The 18991-nt window shown below is 45.4% G+C and overlaps 1 protein-coding gene across 1 annotated transcript in view; it reads right to left on the bottom strand.

Moving 5' to 3' along the window:
• Nucleotides 1–18991, bottom strand: part of TEX14 (testis expressed 14, intercellular bridge forming factor) — an 87850-nt gene that overhangs the window by 41303 nt on the left and 27556 nt on the right. Inside the window, 7 exon segments of the mRNA XM_038589063.1 lie at nucleotides 4186–4364; nucleotides 6624–6747; nucleotides 7778–7891; nucleotides 9243–9373; nucleotides 10463–10544; nucleotides 14609–14745; nucleotides 16223–16388. Of these exon segments, the coding sequence (XP_038444991.1) occupies nucleotides 4186–4364; nucleotides 6624–6747; nucleotides 7778–7891; nucleotides 9243–9373; nucleotides 10463–10544; nucleotides 14609–14745; nucleotides 16223–16388 (933 nt within the window).

Here is an 18991-nt window from a genome sequence, read left to right as displayed (position 1 = left end):
CAAGCCCCATCTGCTTTATCAAAGCCTTGTGGTACTCCTCCAACTCCTTGTGATTGCTTCTCTTCTGAACTCTGGCCTCTTGGGAACAAGTCCTCTCAGTTCAGCACTCAAAGGTTCACTGGCTTAAAAAACTCAACTTCCCAACTAGACTCTTTGAGAACGAAGTCAAAGCATCTTAAATGTCTCGAGTTAACAAGAATCCTCAGGGTGAGGTCAGCACTGACTTTTGTCTACAGCTGTCATGAGCATTTAGTGAAAACTTGCGTGTGGTAACACTCTGAGCTATAACCCACTATACAAGTAACTTATTAATATGAATGTTATGTTAGACATTTGATAAAGACTGAATGCTAGTAGATAATTAATTTTAATTTTTTAAAGATTTATTTTGGAGAGAAAGCACATGCATGGCGGGGAAGGGGGGGGGTGCAGAGGGAAAGGGAGAGAGAATCCCAAGCAGACTCCCTGCTAAGTGTGGAGCCTGACATGGGGTGCGATCTCATGACCATGAGATCATAACTTGAGCTGAAATCGTATGTCAGACACTTAACCGACTGAGCCACCCTGGCACACCAATAACTAAGTTTTTAAAAAGCAAGTAACCAGAAATTCTTTGCTGATCTGGCAAAACATAGATTTGAGGATGGGATGGGCTTTTCAGACTTTGAGCAAACTTCCCTAAATAATACCTCTTCCAGTAGAGTTTTGGGAAGATGGCAATGAGTTCAGGAAGCCATCAAGTTAGAAAAGTCAGTATTGATTTTGTGGTTGTATTGCTGAATAGTTAGGTGTGGTCTGGTATAGTATGAACAGCATAGAGGTATACCAAAATCATATTAGTATCACAGGAAAAGCAATGGAGTGTTTTACCATCAGCGATATACTCTGAGGACCTAGCATGCTTGGCTCTTCACTTTATGGGGTGATTCTTCAAGGGAAACACTCACCTACCTTCTCAGGCCTCTCAGGCTTATCTAAGGCCCTGGTAAGGGACAGGTCACCTACAAATAGCATTTACTTCCACTCACCTTCTTCTTTCACAATCCCCCTTCCTTCTCTATTAAAACTAGCTGTGGGAAGCTTCTTTTCTGGCTGTCATTCTGGGGCAGTTATTTTTCTAGGCTTCAGTTCTGACATTATTAAAATTACATTTGGCTACAGCTATGCAATACCAGTTGCAAAGTCAATTCCAGTTCTAAAGATTCCATTAATAAGGATTTGAAGAATAAGAAAAATGGCTATATCATTTTTATACCACGAGATGGGAGTGTTACCCTTGGCAATAACATTCAACAAACAAACTAGCTCAAATAGGGTGTTACCAAAAATAAATGTGGAATTGAAAGTTAGTCTGGATTCTTAGATCTCAGCTCATGTTATCAGTTTCCAAAGAAGGTATGCTAGGGGATCCCAGGGTGGCTCAGTGGTTTAACGTCTGCCTTTGTCCCAGGGCGTGATCCTGGAGACCTGGGATCGAATCCTACATCAGGCTCCCTGCATGGAGCCTGCTTCTCCCTCTGCCTGTGTCTCTGCCTCTCTCTCTCTCTCTGTCTTTCATGAATAAATAAATAAAATCCTTTAAACACACACACACACACACACACACACACACACACAGAAGGTATGCTGTTGTGGCTGTAATTGCTTGCTGACTGACATTTCTGCCTGAAGTTCCATTCTGAGGTCAACAAACCCAAAAGAAAACACACACCACCTTACCTTCCTACTCAGTTACCTCCCAGCCCCTCACTTGACCAATCTGTGGATCCCAGTTCCTCAATGCATCTCACATTTTTCACTTCTATTCTAATTCCTTGGTCACCATCAGGCCCCACACTGTGGCCTCCTGCCTGGGCTTCCTATCTTCAACCTCCAATCCATTCTGCTCCCAGAGCCAGGGAACATTCTCCTACCACTTGGTTCTAGCCACAGCCAGGTAACTTGAGACCATCTTTTCCCCGCTCTGGGCCTGTTTCCTCACCTGTAAAAGATAAGGCTGGGCTAAGCCATCTCCAAAGTTCTTCTTCACTCTAGGATTCATATTTCTCTTGGAGAGCTCAGGAAGAAGAAACGGTCATGCCTCCATGTCAACAACAGATGGCACTCTATACCCAGCAAATACCTTGGACTCTGCCACAGTTTTCCTGAAAAGCCTGTCTGCTGTTACCAAAGGCAAAAATGCCCAAATTCTTTAGTTTCTCCTGCTTCTGCACACAGCCCAAGTGGTCAATCCCATTCTGAACCATTTTAAGTTTTCCCATCATCTGGACTCGTCTGTTCACTTAATCGACATTCAAACATCTAGACTCTGTTCCCTCATCTGCTCACATTCAATCGAGCACTTACTATGTGGCAGGTCCTGAGCTGAAAATGAACATGCACGGACCCTGCCCTCTCAGAGGTCACCATCTGGTGGGGCAGACACACTAGGCTGCGGAGGAATGTAATACACAAAGTGCTCAGGGACCAGGGCTTCATTATAGGCTTCATGAGTGTGGTGGGACTGTACCTGAGTTTAAGAGGATAAACAGATGAGTACCAACTATTCTAGGTATGGGGAGCAGCACCCAGAAACAGCTTAGACTGAAAGCAGTTTCAGATGCCAGGTAGGGAGCGGGAAGCAATGAGGCTGGCACTGGAGGGGGGGCCCAACCTTAAAGGCTTCCACACCCTGCCAGGTGTCTGGACTTAGTCTTCTAGGTACTGGGGAGACACTGGAAGGTTCAAACTGGAACTGAGAATGGACCAGATCCCAGGCTGAACAGCTTGCCTGGAGACAGTTGTCTGGCCTCTACCAGTACTCACAGGGAAAACTGCTGCCGTCACACCCTAACTGCTCCTCTACCCCTCTCATCCCCTTCTTCACATGTAGAAGCCAGAGTGACCTTTTTAGCCTACCAATCATCCACAACACCATTTTGCTTATTAAAAAAGAAAGAAAGAAAGAAGAGAAAAAGCCCTTCATTACACCCTGGTGTTCTTAGGATAAGAATAATTCAAACTCTTCATGAAGGCCCTTGGAGCCAAATGAGCCAAGCCCCCGACTCTCCTCTGCAGGAAGAAAGGCTAGGGGCACCCATGGTCTGGGAAGTAAGTCTTTCTGTTTCATTCATTTGAAAACATATGCTGAGTACCTACCATGTGAAGGCCTGTTCTATGCATTTGAGATACAGCAGTGGATAAAACAGAAATCCCTGCCCTCACAGAGCTTTTCACATCATGAGAAAAACCTATTACAGAGTATGTGAGAAGCAATGACCAGAGAGACTCTGAAACAAAGCCTCAGTAACCGGACAGTAGGTGGGGACAAAGATTTAACCAAGGTAGGCAGGACTGAGCAAGGCTGAAGCTTCACAGCAGAGCAGAACCAACAATGGGCTGAAGGCTCAGAGCTACGGAAGGCAGCAAGAAGTGCAGGGATCCTCTGCCTAGGGACAAGAGATGGCACATATCCCCCAACTCTCAGGACTTTGACTCCTGCCAAATGGGAAATAAAGCACACCCACCATCCCTTGAATGAGGAGGTTGTTTTTGTCTCTGTCCCCTCACTTCACTGAGCCCCTCAGAGGCAGGGAATGCCCTTAGTGCCCACCTAGCCAAGCACCTGGCCCAGAAGTAGTGCATGTGACCCACTGTGATGCTCATCAGCACCCATCACCTTCTCTCTCCTTCCAGGATTCACAGCTCTGACACTTCCCAGCCTCCCTGCAGCAAGGAAGGAACCACGAAGCAGAAAGCAATGACACAGCCACTTCAGGCTGCCCCCTAAATACCATTTGCCCCTCTATGCCCTCTCTTCACTGATCAGCAATGCAGAGAACAAAGTGGGAGATTGAGGCCTGGGGACAGCAGAACTACAGATGGGAGGAACTTGGAACACAGTGGGTGCTCCCCCTTCAACATACACACTAGGCTGTAATGTACACATCTCGATTGTGTTAAGCCACTGAAAATTTTGAAGTGGATAGTTAGAGCATTTACATATATTGGCTAATATGGGCCCTTGTTTGTTAAATGTTTATTAAAATGAGAATGTCCTGAACAGAAGTAAGTAACCTGAAGTCCCACTAACCTTGGCAGACAGGGCAAGGCATTTAGGAAACCGCTTTCCCCAATGATGAACAGTTTGGCCCACCAACGAGGAAGAGGCCCACCCAGATCAGGCTCTTTCTCTACAGCACCCACCTTTCCATCATGTACTCCAGGTTGGTTAGCCTTGCTTCCCCTGTGGAGATGATGTGGATGGCGTAGGAGCTGAGGGAGCGGTGGATGAAGCCTCGGGAGTGCAAGTATCTCAGGGCATCAGAGATCTGGAGCAGTAGGTGCACAATCACCTCCATGTGCAGCACGGGGAACTGGGACCGCTGGAATTAAGGGATAAAATGGCCAGGAACAAGAGGGACTGGGCTCTAGATGCTGCAGAATGCTTTGCAGTTTCTAAAGTTTTTTCAATTGATCCTCACAGCTACCTAGAGTCCCCATTTTACAAAAGGGGAACCTAAAGCTCAGGGAAATTAGGTGACTGGCCTAAAGTCCCACTGACCTAGTACCCCCTTCCAATCCACCTGGCTCCAAAGATTGACTTTTCCCTAAACGGAGCTGCTTCACACCACAAAAAAACCAAAATGTTCTCAAAGCCTGGTATTCGGGGTGGGCTCACCACCACCACACCACTACCAACAGAGCCAGTCCTGCATCCCCTCACCTAAGCCTGTATTGCTGGAAGAACCCAGATGCTTAAAGGACAGGCCCACCCCTGCCCCAGTCAGATGACTGATCCTAAGAGGAAAGGAATTCATTCACACTAATGTCCCTAGCTGACTAAAGTCTCTCCTCAGAGAAATGGCATTCTTTAAAAAAAAAAAAAATTATTATTGAAGTATGATTGACATACAATGTTGTATTAGTGTCAGATATACAACACAGTAATTCAGTAATTCTATACATTACACAATACCACGATAAGTGTAGTCATCACCTGTCACCACACTTTATTACAGTATTATTTTTTTAATATAACTCTTTTTTTTAAGATTTTATTTATTTATTCATGAGAGACACGGGGAGAGAGAGAGGCAGAGACACAGGCAGAGAGAGAGAGAGGCAGACACCTCTGTGTCTTTCATGAATAAATAAATGAAATCTTTAAAAAAAAGAGAAAAAAGAAACCTCTCTACTATTTTCTGCAATGGATGCACCAATTTATATGCTCATCAACAATGCACAAGGGTTCCTTCTCCACAGTCTCGCCAATATTTGTTTTTTCTTGTCTTTCTAAGTCTAGCCATTCTGACTGGTGTTTTGATTTGCATTTCCCTAATGATGAGTGATGCTGAATATCTTCTCATATGTCTGTTTGCCATCTGCAGGTCTTCTTTGGAAAAATGTTTATCTAGGTCCTCTGCCCATTTTAATGGGATTATTTGGCTTTGTGTGTGTGTGTGTGTGTGTGTGTGTGTGTGTGTGTGGTTGTAGTCAGTTGAATAACTTCTTTATGTATTTTGGATATCATCTTCCATTTAGTCGGATGCCTTTTTGTTTTTTGTTTTTTTGTTTTTTTTTTTTTTGCCTTTTTGTTTTGTTGATGGTTTTTGCTGTTTGTGCAAAAGCTTTTAATTTTGGTGTAGTTCCAATTGTTTACTCTTGCTTTTGCTTCCCTTGCCTGAGGAAACATATTCTTAAATATGTCTTTAAGGTCCATTTCCAAGAGATTACTATGATTTGTTTCAGCAGTTTGTTTGAGGGCTCACATTTAGATCTGTAATCCATTTTATTTTTGTGTATGGTGTAACAAAGTGGTCCAGTTTCATTCTGCTTGTAGCTACCCAGTTTTCCTGAAAACATTTGATAAAGAGATTGTCTTTTCCCCATTATATGTTCTTGCCTCCTTTGCTGCATGTTACCTAACCACATAAGTGTGGGTTTATTTCTGGGCTCTCTATCCTGTTCCCCAGAGAAATGGCATTTTAAGGTAATGCCTTCATCAGATGACAGAAGAGGAAAGGGGAGGGGAAGAGAAATAACACTAATAGGAAGTCCTCAGGCAGGAGGAATGGCTAGCCATTTTGGGGAAGGGCCCTTCCTGGAGGGTCTCTTCTCATTCCTGCCCAGGGTCTTTAGAACAAAGTCATGGAGAAAGAAAAGCAAATGCTTCAGGACCTCTCTAAAGCCACATCTTAGCCCAAAGCACACTTTCTAGGGAGTCTGTGGGCCCTGGAAGATGTTCCCACAAGGAAATTTGCAAAGTGAGAGGGAGTGGTGATACAGGTCTGTATGTAAACAAACCTCTTTCTACAGCAAAGGCCCTGAAAGGCACAAGTGAAAATACAGGTAATTAAAGCCAAGGGCTGTTTGATTATAGTTAGCTAGAAATGCATCTGTGTGTTTCCTGGGTCTGTTGAACTTAGAGGTCTGATGAAGAAACAGGACAACCAGCAATAAAATCACACTAGTTCCAACCAGGTGCGTTATTAGCCTTAAATGGTGCATATATAGTTATAGAAAGTAAAGAATTAGGAGGTTTATCTTCCCCACATACACAGATGGGAACTTCACTGCTGGGGTAGGGAGAAGAGGGCAGTGGGGAGGGCAGCAAGACAAAATATACAGAAACAGCCATTTACCCGTTCATGGAGGACACTGAACAGTGTACCGACAGTGATGCGCTCATACACAAGACGGGTCTTCTCTAGGTCCTGGGATAGGCACACAGCCATCAGCTGCAGCAGGTGGGGGTGCCGGAGCTTGCTACAAAACAAAAGAAGCTTCAAATGAGGAAGAAGGAAGGAAGACGTGAGGAAAAAACTGGGTGCTTTCCTTCCTTCTAGGCCCCTTGAACATACTCTAAACAAATACCATCTGTACACAATGTCTTTCTAAGAAAACAGGATAGGTGGAGAGATAGGAGTATGGGAATCTACGGCCTCTCACTGAAGCCTGAGAGCTTAGAGTCATTAGTAACAACAATTACAATGTCACCAAGAGCTACTGATAAAGACATTTTGTATAAGTCATCTACATCCTAACAACCACTTATAAGAAATATATCATTATACTCATTTTCAAGATAAGGAAACCAAGGTCTGGGAGATGTCAGGAACCTGCCCAAGGTCACACACTCTCAGTCTCATGTCAAAGTCCACACTGTGTATATGCATCCTTCCAGCCTCCTTGGATCCCCTTAGGCTGACTTCCCCAGAAGGAAGAGTCTGGCCTCTGACATAACTCTTGCAGGGGTTGAGTGGCCTGAGTAGAAACCTGATCCATTCACTCAGCACTCCTAGAGTAAAATTCTGAACTAAGATCCTGTCTCAGCAAGACCTGAAGGACTAACCCTGAAAACCTAAGGTATTAAGGTACACTCATGGGCATGTCCTCACAGAGACTCAGCTCCTCAGTTGTGTGAATCTCATGCACAGCCATGAAGATAGGACTATGCATGGCTGTCTTGATGGGCATAAGGCCAAAAAGGGGGAGGCTTCAGGGAAATGGCTGGACTGGAGGCTGGAACACCAGAAACAAGAGTAATGGGAAGTCAATCAGCTAACAGAATTAAGCCCCTCACCACCACCATTCCCACCACTCAGGCTATCCATTAATCCCTCCTTCTCTCTCGGTAGCCCTTGGAAGTCAAATGAACCCACTTCAACAGTCAGGAAATGCTGAGGTTGAGGGGAGCTTGTCTCCACACCCCAGAGACAGCACTGTTTAGCTCTGAACCTGGGTCTATAAAGAGATCTGGACTATAAGATACCAGGCCACTGGACTTCCTTCTTACCTGCTGTGCTCCTGCTCTGCAATTAACAAATCAGCCAGCCTAAGCCTGCTGCAGTGAGGGTGGGTGGGGAGATTCAGCTCCTTCACTGTGACCCTGCTCCCGTTCCACACCAGGCTACAAGGGCAGGAAAAAGTGTCAGCAGCAGGGAATGAGCAGCTCTCCCAGCCAAAGACTAGAGAAGTAACATTACACAGAATCTACAAAGAGCCCCCAACCCTGCACCCTTGAGTCCTCCCTCTTCCTCTTCTTCCCTTCTCCTTCCTCCTCTTCCTCCCTCTATCCCCATATCCTAAAGCACCCTAGGGAACTTTTTTTTCCCCTACGGAACTTATTATAGGTGGCAAGAAGTCACTGAAGTATTCAAGGGAGGGAGTGACTCGATCAGGCACTGATCGCCACCCAGCAGGGACGCCTGGGTGGCTCAGTGGTTGAGCGTCTGCCTTTGGTTCAGGGCATGATTCCAGAGTCCCAGGATCAAGTCCCACATCGGGCTCCCTGCATGGAGCCTGCTTCTCCTTCTGCCTAGGTCTCTGCCTCTCTCTCTCTCTCTATCTCTCATGAATAAATTAATAAAATCTTTAAAAAAAAAAAAGTAGAAAGGCAACAGCATCAGTAGTGTGGGCACTGGTAGGGAGGGGGGTGTCAGGAAAATATAGTCAGAGAATGGGAGGTCGGATAGGAGGCCAGGCTGGGTGAAAGGTACTGATGACTTGGATAAAGACCACAAATCTGTGGCATAGGCAGGAAACAGGGGGTATATCTGTAGGGGACAGAAGGCCTCAGGAGGCTGGTAGAGGCCTTTTTGGAAGGGTGTTTCTAGGCAGGGAAGAAGCATTCAGGTTCAAGAAGAGTAAGAGACCGTGGCCAGGACAATTCTCAGGACCCTGCAGGGGTCAGGTCCCTGGGGACTGAGAACACCCCAGGGACTTCTGTCATAGCCAAATCCCGTTACTGCCACCCCTGCTGAGAGCTGTAGCTGATACTTGTTCTGGTTTCCACTGAGGCCCCAGTCAATACCCTCTGGACTCTCTCAGAAGCCAGACAGTAAGTTGCCTCAAACTCTCCAGAAAACAGAGAAGTTAGAACACCATCATGAGTAATCTTTTAGAGGAGTTGTTCTCAATGGGGTGGGGGAGGAGGGGCTGGAATCTGGCAATGTCTGTAGACACTCTGGTTGTCACAGTCATAACTGTGGGGGAAGGAGGGGAACAGAAACTCTACTGGAATCTAGTGAGTAGTAACCAGAGATGTTCTTAAAATCCTACAATACACAGGACAGCCCCCAACAACAAAGGATACCAGCCCAAATCAACAATGGTGTCCAGGCTGAGAAACTGATTTAGACATATGTTCTTCAGCGTTTCCCTATGTTTGAAGAGAAAGCCTCCACACATAAGGGAGTCACATGAAGCCCACCCTTCCTGCAAGACTACATCAGACCTCCCACAGGCCAGCTTCTACTTACTTGGTCATGACCATGTAGGGGCCACTGAAGAAAGAGAAAGTAGGCTCATCATCAGCTTGAATCACTTCCTTTTCTCCAATTACTGGGAGAGATCCTAGATAGGCCAGCTGCGCTCCCCCCATCAGATAAAACTGAAAGGAGAGCACAGCTTCAAATCAAGGGGAGAAAAGAGGAAAAGTAAAATGCCCCAAGAATCCTGTCAGCGAGCTAAAATAACGATAGCTATACTAACTTGCTGAGCTTGCCTATGCTCTGGACATTTTTAATTTGTATGATTTTTAATCTGCCTAGAAACCCTGCAAGGTTGTAATACTCTTTCCCTTCCAAGCTCATGAAAAGCTCATGAAAAGAGGTCAGATGCCTGCCTGAAGTACCAGGCTCATGAAAAGAGGTCAGATGCCTGCCTGAAGTACCAGGCTGTGGCTCAGAGGCCTCTTATGGCACCCACAGAACCCAGACCCACATGTGGCCAGAGCTGACATTCCTGACCACCCCTCCTCCACAAGGCTGCCTCAGCACAACCAACATACTGCAGGCCTGGAGTCTAAACTATCAGCAAGCAGCAACCAGACACCCAGCTACATTCCCAAATGTCCCTCTTTGATGGGCAGAACCAAGAACCCGAAAGATACTATTTTACCTCAAAATGTTTCTCATTTCAAAATCTCAATTCCTTAAAGGCATTTCAACAAAAATTTATAGAGGGCAAGTCAATCGCAAGTAAGACCCAAGGAAGTGTGGGCGGCCTGGAAGGCTCAGTCAGAGGAGCCTATGACTCTTCATGTCAGGATCCTGAATTCAAGCCCCTGGGTGTAGAGACTACTTAAATAAATACATAAATAAACTTCAAACACACACACACACACACACACACACACACACACACACACACACGACTCCAGGGGTCAGTGTAGCTCTGCTTCTCTTCAAGGAGACAAGTCTGGGACCCTCACAGGGAATTAATTAAAGGATCATTTTCTAAACTCCCCAAACGTAGCCCAAGGTCATTCAAGGAAACCTTCCAGGGCTTTATCCATTTTTCAGTAAGGACAGGAGCACTGAGGGGTCTCTGTCTGGCAGAAGTAGTAAAAGAAGAGAACTACTTCTCTGGAGACGACAAGGAAGAATTGGATAAAGTTGGGGGTAGGAGGCCAGAGTCAGGGCCAGGTGGCTCTCCAGTTGGCCCTGAAAAATGCATGGTGTCAGCAACAACCTCTTACCTTCCCAAAGCCAAAGCTGTAGATATTTTGTGCAGAAATGACTCCAGCTTTAAGCAGTCGGTTAGGAGAGCCATTAGGGTTTCTAGAAATATTTTTAAAAGGGAGAAAAGTAAGAATTAACCACCCATATCCAAAGGAACAATGCTGAGCCAAGCTATGAGAATGTGTAGTTCATTTTGTCATTACTACTTGACTTCTTATCATAGAACTACAGATGACATAATTGGCAGCCTATGAGAGGGCCCTATGATTTCTACCTCCTGGTAATAATCCTGCCTTTGTGAAACCCCTAACAGGTCACAGGGCAGACTTGTTAGCCCAACTGGACACTGAAGCAATGGAGTGGCTGAATTCCAAGGCTAGATCCACCAGGGCTTCCGTTCTGATAACGCTCTGATTACTTGCTTTGAAGGAGGCCAGCTGCCATGTTGTGAGAACACTCTAGTAGCCCTACGGAGAGGCCTAACACCTTGTTCCAAGATGTGAGTATGCCATCTTGGAACTGGATCCTCCAGTCCCAGTCAAACCTTCAGATGATAAAGCCCCACCTGACATCTTGACTACACCTTCATAAGAAACCCTGAACCAGGTCCATACAGCTAAGCCTTTCCCTGAGTCTTGACCCACAGAAATCGTGTGAGACACAAATGTTTATTGCTATTTGAAAGTGCTAAGGTTGGGGGGCTGGGGGTTGGTGTGGATTCATTACGCAGCAATAAATAATGAATTCAAATGGGTCAAAGTTGGAAAGAATCAAAACATATCTTATTCAACTTTTATTTTTATAGATGGGACAAATGAAGCCCAGAGACGAGAAACCTGCTGGCCTAGGGTCATAGAGCAGCAGGAGGGACCAGACCCTGATGCTGCTCATTCCACCACTGCTTTCCCTACATATCCACCCAAACCACCACCTGCACACTGAGACCCTCATTAACAGCAGGTATCTTGAAAGGAGCGGTTTATATTTCTTTCGGTCCCAGAGGCTGACACAGTGCCATGCATACAGGAGGTACTCGGTTAATGCTTTCTGATTGAGTAGTTTAGGCTCAAATTGAAAGACAAAACATTCTGCTACTGCTGGAGCCCTGTTCCCTTCCTTAGCAAGTGGCAAAGGAGTGGCAGGTGTCAGCATGTACTCATCCTCACCTCATGTCAGCTCTGTGAGTCTCTGTATGCTCACTTTTCATGAACAGAGGTAAATTCTTTACTTCTGCTTCTGGAAGTACTTTTAGGCTCTATCTCCTTGGCAACTCAGACCAGGCCGTCCCTTCCTCTCTTTAAGCTTTAAACAGGGGACAGCAACTGTTTCCTGGGTAAGGGAACAGATTTTGAAGTGGCAGCAATGGCAGGCTTCCCCACTGACTCCACTGATAAGGCTCCCCCTTCCCATCTGGGGCCTTCTGGCTGTGTGAGTGGCTCTTCAGAGGATAGAGCTGTTTCAGCAGCAGAACTAGCGGTTCTCCAGCAGGGACCTGGGCAACAATTGCAATAAGACCAACACTTCTTGCTCTTTTACCTCAATTTCTCAGGCCATGTCTATGTAAGTAAACTTAGCTGGGTGGAAGGAAGAAAATGGACTCCAGCTATCTACAACCATAAAGCCATATGTTCTTCTCAATTCAGTGCTTTTATTTTCTTCCCCCCAACCAGGATCTGTGTAAATATGTATCTATGAGGAATCTTATCTGAACATGGCCCCATTCACAGATCTGAGAAGCCAATTCTTATCTCAAGGGTCCATGTGGTTTCTTTCTATTAAAAAAAGGGGATATGTGTACTTCCACTGTACTTCCCATTAAGCACTCTGTGGCCCAACCCATAAAAAAATAATGTTTCATCTAACTATAAAATAAATGCTACATCTAGATTAGTAACTGACTTTTTTAAAGTTTCTCAACACTTCACTTTGATTTTCCTTGAGGCTGGCCCATGTAGCTCCTCACCTTGAACTCAGCCCTACTGCACGACAAACTGTGAAGGGCTGGCAATAAGTGAGACAGTCACAGGCCCTGCCCTCTTGGCACTGTGGAATTATATAAAATTTCTGGACATGAGCAGCCCTGGTGGCTCAGCGGTTTGGAGCTGCCTTCAGCCCAGGGTGTGATCCTGGACACCCCGGATTGAGTCCCACATCGGGCTCCCTGAATGGAGCCTGCTTCTCCCTCTGCCTGTGTCTCTGCCTCTCTCTCTCTGTGTGTCTCTCATGAATAAATAAAATTTTTTAAAAAAATTTCTGGATGTGAGAGATTCCATTTTGAAGCTCCATCTTCCTTTCTAACTAATAAACTCCTGAACTGGGCCTGAAGCAGCAACAGTTTTCCATGTAGTTGCCCATAAAATTCAACAGAACACATGGCATTCACACCATAAAACTTGGTAGGAACGTTAAGACAGAAAAGTTAACTAATGCCTACCAAGAATAGTTTCATTTGATAGCACCAATGTAATAGAGAGTAACCAAAACAACTCAAGCAGTTAACACCAGTTAGCAGAGGTTTTTTTCCCTCTTTTCTTTTTTATCTAAGTTATATAATTACCTCCTCCTTCTTTCTCATAAAAAAAGGCTCACTTTCTCCACTTTTCTGCTTGCTACCAGATTCTGTGCTCTCTGAGTTGCAATTCTGAGACCTCAAAAAAGGCTTTTTTGTCTCTTGTTCAATTTTGCCTCCTTTTCTCAGTTGGCAGTGTTTGGTCTTATTAGAAACAGGCAAGAACACATATAAATATAATCACTACAAACTGGGGCAAGTCTCTCCAAACTCTGAATGAGGGAGCTCCACACAAGGGGAGCTGCAGGGGGAAGCAAGGAGGTGGCGGAGTTGAGCCCAGCAGGGCCTCCAACATGAGATGAGGGATTTGGAAGTTTGTTCTGATAGCTATGGGAAATGCCCTAAAGGGTTTTTAGCAGAGAGTGGCACAACTTGATTTCCATTTTTAAATGGTTGTTCTTTTTTTTTTAATATTTTATTTATTATTCATGAGCGAGACAGACAGAGAGACAGAGACACAGGCAGAAGCAGGCCCCATGCAGGGAGTCTGATGTGGGACTTGATCCCTGGTCTCCAGGATCAGGCCCTGGGCTGAAGGCGGCGCTAAACCGCTGAGCCACCCGGGCTGCCCTAAAAGATTGTTCTAAGGGCCCTCAGTTGGTTAAGCATCTGCCTTCCGCTCTGGTCATGAGCTCAGGGTCCTGGGATGGAGCCCTGAGTCTATGGCTCCCTGCTCAGCGAGGAGCCTGCTTCTTCCCCTCCCTCTGCCTGCCATTCTCCCTGCTTGTGTGCACTCTCTTTCTCTGTCAAATAAATATATAAAATCTTTTAAAAAAATAAATAAAAGGTTGCTTTAGATGCTGACTGGCAAGAGTGGCAGCAGCGGGGGTGGCAGTTAGGAGTAACTAGTCTTCAAGGGAATTAACTCATCTTTCCTGAGAAGCTAGTAGTATCCAGCTTATCAGAAGAGAACCAGGACTTGCTCAGGGAAGGACTGGAAGAGGGAGCCTATGAGAGTGTGACAAGTCTATCAACCCTGATTACAGAAAGTGACACCATCACCATCAGCAGAAAGGATTCTCTGCGTACAAACCCTAAGTCAATAAAGCCCTAAGAGCTAGGTAGTTGAGCATGAAAAGAAGCCTAAGGCCCACCTCCCACAGCTGTGATGGGGTTGCGGAAGGTGGGGGTGGGGGAGCTGCCCACCTAGCTAGCAGCAGATCTCTCACACTAAGTTAAAACAGCTTGAGAAAGTTAACTTAAGCATTTGTGTTCTTTTGCAATCCTAGGAATAAAAGAAGATTCTTTCCATAGTTTGGGAGATGAAAAAAAAAAAGCCAGCTAGCTGTTCTGCTGAGGACTTTTCTGCTGGGCTCCTCAGACCTGAAAAGTTCGTTCTTTGTCAACCACAGGGTGGCTCCCACTAGAGCCCGGAACTTATTTCTCTTGTGTGTTCCTGTATGCAGGGTGGCCAAAGGTGCTCCTCTGGCCACTTCTGCAGCAGTCACATCCTGTCAGCATTCACCAACTTAGAGTAGGCCAGATGCTGGACAGGACCAATGTGGAGGGAACCTTGGTGGACCACACTGTAGGGCTCATACAAGGAAGGCTGGAGTGACACCAAATATCACATTCTACCCAAGGCAGCACTCACCCCTGTATGAGACCGCCAAACCGGGGTAGGCTGCAGATGAGCCGCTGAGGGGAATCAATCTTCTTCAGGAGGTCATACGAGAAACCCTGTATGATGGCCTGCATGTGTGAGGCACAGCGCTGCATGAACTCCACCATCTGCAACACATGGTAAGAAGCGTTCAGTGCTGGGGTGAACTAAGGGCTATGCTGGCCTCCAGCCCAACTGCAACAGCTTGACACGAATGATCTGAGGAGCCAGGAAGCCCTGACAGGGAAATCTCTGGAAAGGGTAGGGCCCAGGTGATTTTTTACAGGTATGGAATGTTTCTAGGGAGATGATTTGGCAATAATTTCCTCCAACTTCCTGATTCCTCAGAAAGTTGAAAATAGAGCTACGACCCAACTATTGCACTACTGGGTATTTACCCCAAAGACATAAAGGTAGTGATCCAAAGGGGCACCTCCATCCCAATGTTTATAGCAGCAATGTCACAATAGCCAAGCTATGGAAAGAGTCCAGATGTCCACTGACAGATGAATGGATGAAGAAAATGCAGTACACACACACACACACACACACACACACACACACACAGTGGAATACTATTCAGCCATCAAAAATAATGAAATCTTGCCATTTGCAACAATGTAGATGGAACTAGAGGGTATTATGCTAAGCGAAATAAGTCAATCAGAGAAAGAGTTATCATAAGATTTCACTCATATGTGGAATTTAAGAAACAAAACAGAGAAGGATCATAGGGGAAGGGAGGGAAAAATAAAACAAGACAAAATCAGAGAGGGAGACAATAGGATAACCACAGGATACAAACTGAGGATTGCTAAAAGGGAGGGGGTAGCAGGATGAGGTGACTGGGTAATGGGCATTAAGGAGGGCATGTGATGTAATGAGCACTGAGTATTGGACACAACTGATGAATCACTAAATTGTACCCCTGAAACTAATAATACACTATATGTTAATTGAATTCAAATAATTTTTTTAAAAAGAAAAAAAATTTCCTCCAACTCTCTCCTTCAGCAGATGAGGAAATTAAGGCAGAAGGAGCAAAATTAGTTGTCCAAGACCAACAGCTAAAGAGGTGGGGAACCAGAGGGAGGGAACAGAACACTCTGCCCACTTCCCTTTTTCCTACATGTGCCCAGTATTGTGCCTGCATGATATTTGTTATGTTATTTAGACCTCATTCAAACAGGTCACATCTGCCAGTGTACAGCCTCAGCAAGTTATAAAATGTCAATTGGCCTCAGTTTCTGCATCTGTAAAATGAGGACAATTATCAGTACCTATATGATAGAGTTGTGAAGATTACATAACTTAACATTTAATGAATTTAATTCAGAACATCTGATGCATAGTAAGTGCTAGTTAATGGTCAAAGTGGCAACTGTTCTCCCTCCTCACTGAATAGATGATCAGAAAGGTTCACCAGACTTGCCTCAAGTTTAATAGCTGGTTAACTTGCTTCAACTCAGGCCTGTGTGTCCAGGGCCAATGTCAAGGCCACTGCAAGCCCTGTGCTGTGCCCAGGATCAGCCCCTACCCCCTGGCTCCTGACTTTCAGCTCAGTGCTCTTGCTTTGGCTGTGGCTACAGAGTGGGCCCACCTTACCGCAGTGCTGTGTTCCTTCCCTGCTGTCAGGGCCCAGGTCTGCGGATTTCGACCCCTCTCGTCATGCAGTCGAAGGTCACCCCCTGCATCCAGCAGTTTGCTGAGAATCCACTGATTGCCTGAAAATGCTGCTGCATGAACAGGAGTGCTTCCATCAAAGCAGCGGCTGGAGGGGGAGGTGTTAGTATCAGTGTCCATAACACTCTTCCCTTCCACAGAGTGAGGTGGGGGGATTCAATGGGTGACATAAGGCTCCCTTTCTACAAAGGCAACCTTTGAGAGGAGGATTATAATACCATTTGTGAGGCTGTGCCAACAGAAGCCTTTTTTTTTTTTTTTTTTTAAGATTTTATCTACTTATTCATGAGAGACACATAGAGAGAGGGAGAAACATAGGCAGAGGGAGAAGCAGGCTCTTCACGGGGAGCCTGAGGCGGGACTCAGTCCCAGGATGGCAGGTTCACACCCTGAGCCGAAGGCAGACACTCAACTGCTGAGCCACCCAGGTGTCCCCCAACAGAAGCTTTATACACATCCTCTTTTTCCACCTGTACTTCCCACCCTTCAAGATGGTATCATGTTCAATTTATCGATGAGGAAACAAAAGGGCAAAGCTGAGATTCAGAGCCAGGTATGAGTCTAGTTCCAAATCTCTGCTCCTTTTCCCATTGTCCCCGGATAGTGGCTGTTTTAAAATAATTTCTTCATGTCTGTAGTGTCCTGGGGTCAGGGTGGTGAAGCACAGCCTAACTAGAGACCATCTCTATCATGTGAGAATATCTTTATCTCCCAAATCCTACAATAGAGACCTGCAAAACCTTGGCATCAGCATCTACAAGTCAGGGGCTCAGAGAGTTAAGCAGCTGCCTTCAGCTCAGGTCATGATCCCAGGGTCCTGAGATGGAGCCCTGAGTCAGGCTCCCCGCCGAGAGGTTCTCCCTCTGCCCCTTCCTCGGCTCATGCATGCTCACTCACTCTCTCTCTTTCTCTCACTCTTAAACAAACAAACAAACAAACAAACAAACAAACAAATGAAATCTTAAAAGAGAAAAAAGAAGAATCTACAACTCAGGGAGGCCTGGCTGGCTCAGATAATAGAGCATGTGACTCTTGATCTCCAAGTTGTGAGCCGAGCCCCAAGTTGAAATGTAGAGATTACTTAAAAAATAAAGCTTTGGGATCCCTGGGTGGATCAGTGGTTTAGTGCCTGCCTTTGGCCCAGGGCGCGATCCTGGAGACCCGGGATCGAATCCCACGTCGGGCTCCCAGTGCCTGGAGCCTGCTTCTCCCTCTGCCTATGTCTCTGCCTCTCTCTCTGTGTGACTATCATAAATAAATAAAAATTAAAAAAAAAAATAAATAAAATAAAATCTTTTAAGAAAAGTCTCCCAGGGATGCTTGGGTGGCTCGGTGGTTGAGCCTTTGGCTCAGGGAGTGATCCTGGAGTCCTGGGATTGAGTCCCATACATTGGGCTCCCCGCATGAAGCCTGCGTCTCCCTCTGCCTATGTCTCTCTGCCTCTGTCTCTCATAAATTAATTAATTAATTAATTGATTTTTTAAAAAGTCTCCCAGTTCCAGACCCCCGGTTCTCTTGGTCAAAGGCAACTACTGTTACATATTTTTGTACGCTTTCAGAAATGTTCTCTGTGTATACGTGTAGGAATAAGAATATGCTATATAGGGACAGCTGGGTGGCTCAGCGGTTGAGCGTCTGCCTTCAGCTCAGGGTGTGATCCTAGAGTCCCAGGATCGAGTCCCACATCAGGCTCCCTGCATGGAGTCTGCTTCTCCCTCTATGTCTCTGCCCCAACATCCCATCTCTCATGAATAAATAAAAATCTTCTTAAAAAAAGAGAGAATATGCTATATAAATTTTTCTGCATTTACATTTTTCCACTTAGTATATCTTGGAGAAATTTCCACAAGACAACATATAAGCCATCGCCATTGTTTTTAACAGCTGTATAGTATTCAAATGTATGTACCATAATTTAGCTAATGAGCCACTGGAATATTTGTCAAAAATACAGACTGTAAGAGTATACCCCAGACTAAATAGAATTGCAAGCATGAGGCCCAGGAATGCGTGCTTTTTACAAGTTCTCCAGGTAATGCCAACAAGGCTGGCCTACACCCTCTTGACATCTCATTGTGAGCTCTGTCCTATTGCTAGGTCAGTCTCCTATCACACACTGCACTATATGAGCCAAAATATCCTCCTAGAAGTTAAAACTAGAGGCCTGCAGAGTGCTTTGGCAACCCAGAGACATGTTTCATTTGGTCTACACAGTGTTTTAAAAAGGAATTTAAAATAATGGACATGAAGCACCTGCATGGCTCAATAGGTTAAGCGTCCAACTCTTGATCTCAGCTTAGATCTTGATCTCAGGGTTGTGAGTTCAAGCCCTGTGTTGGGTTCCATGCTAGATGTGGAGCCTACTTAAAAATAAATAAACAATAAATTAATAACGGATAATATTTAACATTTGGAAGGTTTCACATTAAAAATTGGGATTTTCAGCCTCTTGGAAATTTAGAAGACCTAGCCTTACTGGCTCCCTTTCCTACCCAAGAGCGACAGCCTAACCCTTCTTAGAGCCTGTGCCCATTGACTCCACTTGGTCCTGCAGGCATCTGACTTTGTGAGTTCAACAGGTCCCTGCTGTCACAGAATCTCCTCTGAGCACTTAGTAATACAACCTCCCCCCAGAAATTTCCCTTCATCTTGATCAGAAGATATTTTTTAAGTCACATGAAAATGGTCATT

The sequence above is a fragment of the Canis lupus genome, unplaced genomic scaffold, assembly GCF_011100685.1.
Source record: "Canis lupus familiaris isolate Mischka breed German Shepherd unplaced genomic scaffold, alternate assembly UU_Cfam_GSD_1.0 chrUn_S1624H1815, whole genome shotgun sequence".
NCBI classification, from domain to species: domain Eukaryota; kingdom Metazoa; phylum Chordata; class Mammalia; order Carnivora; family Canidae; genus Canis; species Canis lupus.
This window is presented reverse-complemented; position numbering and strand designations above follow the sequence as displayed.